Source organism: Hyalella azteca, unplaced genomic scaffold (assembly GCF_000764305.2).
Source record: "Hyalella azteca isolate HAZT.00-mixed unplaced genomic scaffold, Hazt_2.0.2 contig1738, whole genome shotgun sequence".
Lineage (NCBI taxonomy): Eukaryota > Metazoa > Arthropoda > Malacostraca > Amphipoda > Hyalellidae > Hyalella > Hyalella azteca.
The window spans coordinates 47495-56407 of NW_025932039.1; the positions used below are offsets into that span (position 1 = coordinate 47495).

The 8913-nt window shown below is 37.7% G+C and overlaps 1 protein-coding gene across 3 annotated transcripts; it reads right to left on the reverse strand.

The window, feature by feature from the left end:
- Positions 1-1208: 1208 nt before the first annotated feature.
- Positions 1209-4731, reverse strand: LOC108669486 (gastrula zinc finger protein XlCGF26.1-like). Of its 3 annotated transcripts, none has more exons than XM_018156830.2 (4): positions 4527-4731; positions 4008-4129; positions 3532-3651; positions 1209-3247 (listed from the first exon to the last, which is right to left on the reverse strand). In XM_018156830.2, the coding sequence occupies exons 1-4, from the start codon at positions 4660-4662 to the stop codon at positions 1703-1705; spliced, it is 1923 nt and encodes a 640-aa protein (XP_018012319.1). In that variant the 5' UTR covers positions 4663-4731; the 3' UTR covers positions 1209-1702. The 3 variants fall into 3 exon arrangements, with proteins under 3 accessions (XP_018012319.1, XP_018012318.1, XP_047739672.1); XM_018156829.2 differs by having other exon boundaries at positions 3505-3651; XM_047883716.1 differs by having other exon boundaries at positions 3191-3247; positions 3486-3651.
- Positions 4732-8913: the final 4182 nt, after the last annotated feature.

The window sequence follows — 8913 nt, forward strand, 5'->3', positions numbered from 1 at the left end:
TGCGCATCTGACAAGTCCACGTACCGCCACCCGTTACCTCAATGCTTCTCGTGACGTCTCGCGTTGCTTCTCGTGACGTCTCGCTGCTTCTCGTAACGTCTCGCGTTGCTTCTCGTGACGTCCCGTTGCTTCTCGTGACGTCTCGCTGCTTCTCGTAACGTCTCGCGTCGCTTCTCGTGACGTCTCGCTGCTTCTCGTGACGTCTCGCTGCTTCTCGTGACGTCTCGTTGCTTCTCGTAACGTTTCGTTGCTTCGACACAAGTTCTATCCAATTCTCACACAGTCACCAGCTTGTCTGTGATTCCATGTTATATTTCTGCACGTTGTATTGTAAATGCTCCGGGCCTAAAATATCTTTAACGTCCTGCAGATCTTGAGGAAAAATATTGAAAGAGGTCATCTCATCCAGCGTTATTGAATTTACGAACTGCGATTGAATTTTTCTCGAACTATTGTTTTCGCAACATACTAATTAATTTTTACTGTTCGACACGTGACTGTCAATAGGTTATTCGTGGCATACATCTGAACGATGAATTTTGAATGTACTATTTTTGACCATGTCAACATAAACTGCGACTCCTATTGTTTCGAAAACATTTAAAAAACTTTTTTTACGGGGCTCAAAATGAAACGTTTCAACCATTCAAAGTGCCGTTGTTTCTCAACGGCACCTTAACCTTCAATGTTATTAATTCGTTCACTGCGTTTATCTGAAAGAAGAATGAAAATTCGAATGTCTTGTCTTCACTTTTGATCTCCAAGACAAGATAGAGAGCCTTTGATCAAACGGTGGTATAGTTAACGAATTATTCTGAAATTGTTTTAATTGCTGAGTGAAATGAGGAGCAATGTTTCGGGATAAGAAAGCATATCTGCACGTACTTATCAGTAAATTGGAAGAAACGTATGCGTAAAGATTAATCATTTGATAGGTAAGGACATATTTCAGTTTTACAGATACATTTGCAGCCACGACAATTTGGCGAACGTGTTAAAAATTAAGGCAACACCACCCACCGATGACTAGGATGAATTGATGAGAACTAGGTCATGACAGGTCCTTTGATATGCCATCGAATTGTTTAATAATTTTAAAGTAAGCAATAAAAATTTGCATCGAAAATCCAAAGCCAGAAAATGGTTGGTGCACTTACAGCTTGGAGCATCGAAGTGGCTTCTGAGGCGAATATTAGGGAAACAAGAGATTCCATGATCATTTATTGAATAAGGCAAAGCAATGAAAGAACACTGAATTGTTGTCTTCAAATAATGGCAATAATATTATGGATTGTAAATTATTAATTAAGGGAAACGAGCATATAACCGCTCGTTGCAGTGCAGAGGCTGATCTACTTGTGCTTAGCACGAACGTGATTATTTAGTTGCTGTTTAGTGACGCAAGAATGGTCATACTCCGCGCAGTTAAAAGGCTTACTAGATGAATACATAGAGAGAATATGGAATTTAAATATGGTTTAGTTGCAAGAGTTTATCTGTGCAGCTGGATGATTTACTTGATGAATGCTTGGAAATAAGATGAGAATTTAATTGAAATTTTGTGACACAAGAATAATAACACTCCGTACAGCTGAGAGGTTTCATTGAAGAATGCTTGAAGAGAATATGAGAATTTAGCTAGCTTTTATGTACCTACACACATATATTCACACGCTGAGCAGCTAAAAGGAGTATACTAGAACTAGATGTACGTATGCTTAGAAGTAATATGTTGATCTAGTTGACATTTTTTGACACACGAGTATTCACATTCTGAGCATTTGAAAGGTTTTGTTGGCAAATGTTTAGAGAGAATATGATATTTTAGTTGCGTTTTAGCGGAACAAGAAAATTCACAGTCTTCGCACTTGAAAGGTTTTATAGGTGAATGCACGAGAGCATGTGCTTTTAACTTCTGTTTCGTGGCACAAGAATATTTACAGTCCGAGCAGAAAAAATTCTTAGATGAATGTTTAAAAATAATATGTTGATTCAGTCGCGATTTTGTGACACATGAATATTCACACTCAGTACACTTGAAAGGTTTTGTAGATAAATGCTTAGAGAGAATATGACATTTTAACTGCGGTTTTGTTGTACAAGAATATTCACAGTCAGCACAGCTGAAAGGTTTCAGAGATGAATGTTTTAGTACATGACGATTCAAATTCTGTTTCGCGGCAGAAGAATATTCACAGTGCGAGCAAGTGAAAGGTTTCTCACAGGAATGCCGAAACATGACATGTTTTTCCAGGTCATAATTTGAAACACAAGAATATTCACACTCGGAGCACTTGAAAGGTTTTTCAGAGGAATGCTTATACAGAACATGTTTTTTCAGCAAATCAATTGCAACGCAAGAATATTTACACTTGGAGCACTTGAAAGGTTTTTTAGTGGAATGCTTAGCAAGCAGGTGGCGATCAAGATTGTTCCTTGTGACACAAGAATATTCACACTTCGAGCACGTGAAAGGTTTTTTAGTTGAATGCTTAGCAAGGATATGATTATTTAGACTAGCCATTAACACACAAGAATAATTACACTGTGAGCAGTTGAAAGGTTTCTGCGATGAATGTTTAGAAAGAATGTGATACTTCAAATGTTCTTTTCTGGCGCATGAGTATTTGCATTTAGAGCAGTTGAAAGGCTTGGTAGAAGAATGCTTGGAAATCAAATGACGACTTAGAGCCGACTTTAGGACACAAGAATAATCACACTGTGAGCAGTTGAAAGGTCTTTGAGATGAATGCCTGGACAGAAAATGAATTTTCAGACTCTCCTTCGTGACACAAGAATATTCACACTTTGAGCAATTGAGAGGTTTTGTAGAAGAATGCCTATGAAAGAAATGACGGATTAAATGGTATTTTGAATAACTAGTAAATTCACACTGAAAACAGTAGAGGACGTTATGTGGTGAATTTTTACAGAGAACAACATTGTCTCTCGCTATTTCTCTGGAGGGACACAAAATTTCTCCAGAATGCCCTGCATGACTAGTTTGAGGCAGTTTATTCATGGTATTTATACAATATTCACAGCCGAGGCATGAGTGTGGCTTTGTTGGTGGATGCGCAGTGGGAATTTTGTGCTGCACTCCAGCAGTAAATTTTTTCTTGTCAAACTGACCCCGAGAAGCCACAGTTTTGGAAAGGTGCTGCAAGCTGGATACTTCAGCGTTGACGTCAACTCCGCCAGCATCTTCTGAGGCTCTTTCAGTTGTTGAGGTCTCTGCTTCACCACGCTGGTGGGACAAAGACAGACAATATTTTACATCAGAAATAGATTTTGATAGGAATGACTATACCTAATCCTAATGGATAAGATATTTCTTGCACATGTAACATTACCATTGATCCAAGGATAAAGGATTGCTTTTTGAATAATAAACTATTTTTTATTCAATGAAAGAGATGACATTCAATTCTGGCTTTCCAGTTGCTATGATACAAAATTTTCTTATAACTTATAAATGTAATCACTTTTAAAAATATTTTTCACCAGGTTTCCAGCTTCAGCAGAACTGACAGTTAAAATTTGGTGAGCCTCATGATTATCAAGGTCTTCCATTTTGCATGGCTTGCAGGATGCGAGAGAGGGAGCTTGCTGGTTAATGTGAGCTGGGCTGGCAACCTCAGGTGAACAAGCCTGCCAGAAAATTTGTAAACATCAGTTGAGATAAAATGAGCTCATTACAGCACTGGGCCTATACTTTCAAAAAAAGTCAAGAGATCGTAAGTTCATCAGCCAATCATTGATGGCCTTTTGACCAGAATCCACCAATCATAGACAAGAAAATAGAGCGTAAGTACTTACGTTCACTTAGTAAATTTTGAAAGTATGGCCCCAAAAGTGTAAATCAGAGCATATCACATCACAAATAATTTCAAGGTTGTAGATAACAATGAACAATAAAACACATATCATATTTACACATATCATATTTGGTGAATAATACAAAAAATACCATTCTGGGCTAATTTAATTAATACTATATTATCTACCTTGTTTTCATATAAGAACGGTTCTTCCTTCACAGTTATGTCTTCCATTTCATCCTCCAACTCCTTCTTAATGCCATTAGCCGGAACTTGAAGGACTTGAAGTGGGGCAGCCACTTGTCTGACTGAAAAAACCATTAAGCATTCATTTTCAGGAAGAAAAATGCTTACTATTGTGGAGTTAGTGCAGAGCTAAGCTTATAAGACACAAGATATGACTTACTTAGAATATAGTTAAAGCCTTACAGGCAGCTAATAAGCATTAAGACACAAGATATAACTAGCTTGGAATATACCTAGTTAGAGGCATAGGCAGCTTAGAGTGCTGGCCCTGATGGGAACAAAACTAAGCCTCAACCAGTAGATAACATCCATGACTGACCACCAATATCAGGATGTACGGTATATATGTAGATACTATTGATTGGCATTTTTTGAAAGATTTAAACAGAAAATTTAAAAATAAATCCAGACAGTAGTACCATGTTCCATGTTTAAAATTCAATAAAATTTATGGCCCACCTTCAAACTTGACTCTGCAAGCCCCAGCCAATACTTCAGTAAGGTCAAGGCTCTGCTCAGCACACCGGCCTCTCTGGACTACTGCTTCAGAAAGTCGGTAGAGCATGACACGGCACTTGCTTGTGTTGTAGGACATGACTGCACTTAACTGATCACAAATTAAATCAGTTTATTACAAAATTACAATTTAGTGAAAAGTTTTAACCTGAAACAAAATTATACAAAAATCTAATACTATAGAAAATCAGAGGATATGATTCAAAAATTTTCATTGATGTTTAAAACTAGATTCATCTTTGCTCAATGAAGTTCACTGTTCTGCAATATTGCTGCAATCAACTTTCTTCAGTAAACTTGTTATGTCATCATGTGCATTGTGAACAGTTCAGCAAGTACACTAAATAACAAAGCTAGTTTCAATGACCTTGTGAATTTGAAACCACATTGCATTTTACATGATTTTGAGAACCACTTTACTTTTAATCAATGATGCCATAACATAAGATGCCTCAGCGGCTCAGCCTCAAGTAAGGCAGTTAAGGCCAACATTAAGGCAGGGTGGCCCAGTGTTTACAGTTCAGAGTACCAGGATTGGAGCAGACAGGCCTGGTGGTGGTGAGTAGTGATGAAGTGATCCTTGCAATCCCAAATCCTGACAGTGCCTAGACCTACTACCTTCTACTTCTAGTACCTTGAGACTGAGTGTTCTGCACCACTGCTTTATTCATTACTGGACAATGATCATTGTTCTCCACTGGCTTGTGCCTAGTGGCTACTGCTGCTAAAAAAGTTCCAAAAGTTCCAGATAACTTTTAACATGTTCTGAAATGCACAACTCTTGAAATAAATACCTAATTCTTTTCATCATTAATGTGAACACAAATATTCCAAAAAGAGAAAGATTACCAACAAAATTTTAAGTTATTTGTAATTTTGTGTTATATCAAAACTCCATTAAAATTTAGTAGGTACTCTGATGTTCCAATATAGGCAATATGCAGCAGAGGAATTTTATTGTTGGTACTGATGGTAGACATAAGGCCCAATATGCAGGGAATGCATTAATCTGTTATCTGTGTACCTGTAGAGTGTAGACTGTAGTGTAATAAGTGTACAAGTGGAGTGGAACTGTGGACTGTAGACCCAGGAAAACAACTTTTTTTTTGCAAAATTTAAGCTAGTAATTCTTGCAATGCATAACTTATTAATTCAAATTATTCATTTAGATTGTACCTAAACTACCAAAGCCTGCAAAGTTGTATAATAATATAGTGACAAACTGACAGTAACAGAGTCTTGTGAACATTGTGCCAACTGCAAAGTGATTATTCCACAGCCACATTGATATACAAGTATACTCATGGTTTATAAAAGGTCCCTGAAGGATCACTAGAATTTGAAACAAGAACCAACACCACGGACCACAGCTATGAACTAAAAAAAACTACGCTGCAACTTGTCCATGCATTAACATTTCTTCTCGCTTCAAAAGTTTGCACTGACATGTGGAACAACAGCCTCCCTTATTACATTGTTGGTGCTCCGAGTATGAACGCGTTCAAGAACAGACTAGATAAAGCTATCAATATCATGCTATGGAAATATATATGTTCAAACTTGAAATGCCAAATGCCTAGCACCATATCAAACCCGGTGGAAGTCTAGTAGGGTAAACGCAGTATATTCCAACATCGTGGGTAATTTCGACACCTCTCTAGTTTTTCCTTTATATTAAGCTTTGTCTTAGATCCATGCATTCGTTGATGGTTGAAATAGTGACATGCTGACATCATACCTTTGCACGTCAAACTATTGCCAAAACACTAGGTCTGGGCTGCCTGGCATGAAAATGTTGAGATCCAAAGAGAGACAGTTCATGCCACCCAGTGAGATCATCAAAAAATGTGTCAAAGTTGACAGTTGACCTTGCTCTAACAAATAGTGATAAACTGTTTGTGTAGAAAGAATATTATGGTTTGAGACTTTCAAACAAGTCTGTGATATATTAGAAATCCTTTAAGTATACTTGTATTTGCTGATTTCAAGTGGTAAATAAATAGATGATTAAGTAAAGAAATGGATTTAGACACATAAAAACTAATTCCAACACAACTTGAATTGGACACACACAGCTCATTCCGAGCTGTGTGCAAAAATAAAAATTTTCTTAATTAAAAGCTTAATAGCTGTTAATTAAAAGCCTAATTAAGTAGTGTTCAATATTCAATAGTGTTCTAATTCAAAGCCGTGTCGTATCCCAATACAGCTCACACAGCGATCGGAATTCGAACACAAGGATGTCGGAATTACGTATTAGTAGAGATTGAAGCACGGCCGGAATTCGTCTCACCACGAGCCAAATTTAGTCACACACAGTGTCGGAATATATGGATTTGGTAGGTTTGCATTCTAAAGGCTTTTAAATAAATATGGCAACAGGTTGTGACGTTTCATCATTGCTGGCGCGTAATGCGGTGTTTTGAGAGTCACATAAAATGTATAAAAAAAAATTTTAAAGACCACGTTTTTCATGTGGACTCAAAAGTAGAAAATAATTTTTCGGCAGCTACTGATCTCTGTTTGCTTTCATTCTCTTGGTCTTTTGTATTTCAGTTAAAATATTTTACAACATCTAAAAATCACACAGCGATCGGAATTCAAACACAAGGATGTCGGAATTACGTATTAGTAGAGTTTGAAGCACGGCCGGAATTCGTCTCACCACGAGCCAAATTTAGTCACACACAGTGTTGGAATATATGGATTTGGTAGGTTTGCATTCTAAAGGCTTCTAAATAAATATGGCAACAGGTTGTGACGTTTCATCATTGCTGGCGCGTAGTGCGGTGTTTTGAGAGTCACATAAAGCATACAGAACTCGAGTAACACATATGGTTATTTTTTTACAGTTTTTCATTTCTCGATGCGACGATGCATCCTTAATGTGTCGGAATATACCGCATTTACCCTAGGTAGTAGCTATTTCAAACTATTGTCAGTCTTGAAAAGATCCTGTCAAATGACACAATTTTAGATCTTCTGTGAACAAGCCACAAAAAGTTCAAGAATCTGCAAGTTGCAACATTCCACATCAGGCCTACTCTTCAGCGCTGACATCACTATGATATAACATAACATAACATAGTAATCTTGGCACTGCAGTGTAGGCCTGATGTGGCCTGTCGCAGATTCTTTTCCTTTTCGTGCCTTGTTCACAGAAGATAAAAAAAATCGTGTCATTTGACCGTATCTTTTCAAAACTGACAAAAGTTTGAAATAGCTACTCGACTTCCACTCGGTTCAATATGGTGCTAGACTGCTAGGCATTTCAAAGCTGAACATATATTTTTCCATAGCTTTATCTAGTTATTCTAGTCTGTTGACTCTGTTCTTGAACCCGTTCATACTTGGAGCGCCAAAATTATGTTATGTTATTATATGTTATATGTTATGTCATTATGTTATGTTATTATATGTTATGTCACTAGATAACTTCTCATATTGTATTGTAGATTTGTAGTCCGTTTTGATGTTGCATAAATGTCCCTCAACAGGGCACTTGTTCCACCTGGATTCATCAAATGATTTTCAATGGGGTGCTTAGTTTGAACTTTGAAGTATATATTGCTTCAACTTTCACGGCAGTCTTGACCAATGACCAGCTTTCAGAAATTTAGAGATTATTCAGGTGTCCAGGTACTCTTGATGTATTCAACCATAGCTTTTACAATGGCAAACTGGGTGTTCCGTGTGAAGTCTTCTCTGCCCAGCAAGTCTCGCACTTTGAGGGGCCTAACCCCATAGCCCATGGGGGTCCAAGCTTCTTCTTCTTTGCGGGGGGTCCACGCTGGGTGGACATAAAGCCACAGGTCTGCCTGATGGGATGACCATTGGGCCTGAGAGCTTGTTGGTTAAGTTTTTAGCTTCTTGGTACGGGAAGCTAGTCAGTTCTCTCTTAAGAGAGAACAGTTCTCAGGTAGCTCCATATAGGATTTGAGGAGTTTTAAAGGAGACAAGTATTAGTAAATGGACTTAAGACTAAATGCTCATTTGAAGCAAAGCATAAAAGGTAAATGAATGCTGGTACAGCCTCCCTACCTACTTCAAACACCTAAAAGACATGCCTAGATTTTGATAAATAAGCCAACAACATCAGTAGATAGAACATAAGCAGCAGCAGCAATCAAACATGTACATGACTACCATGCATGCTTGTATACAGCTGTTGCATGGCAACCTACAGCTCGCTTATCCTACCTGACTTCAATATGAATAGAGTAAAAAATCGAAATATTTTCTGTTGTACATTATCATTATGGTTACCTCCCCCCAACAAATTACATAGAGTAAATTCTACATTAATGCATCTTAAATTACGTTGCAGCTC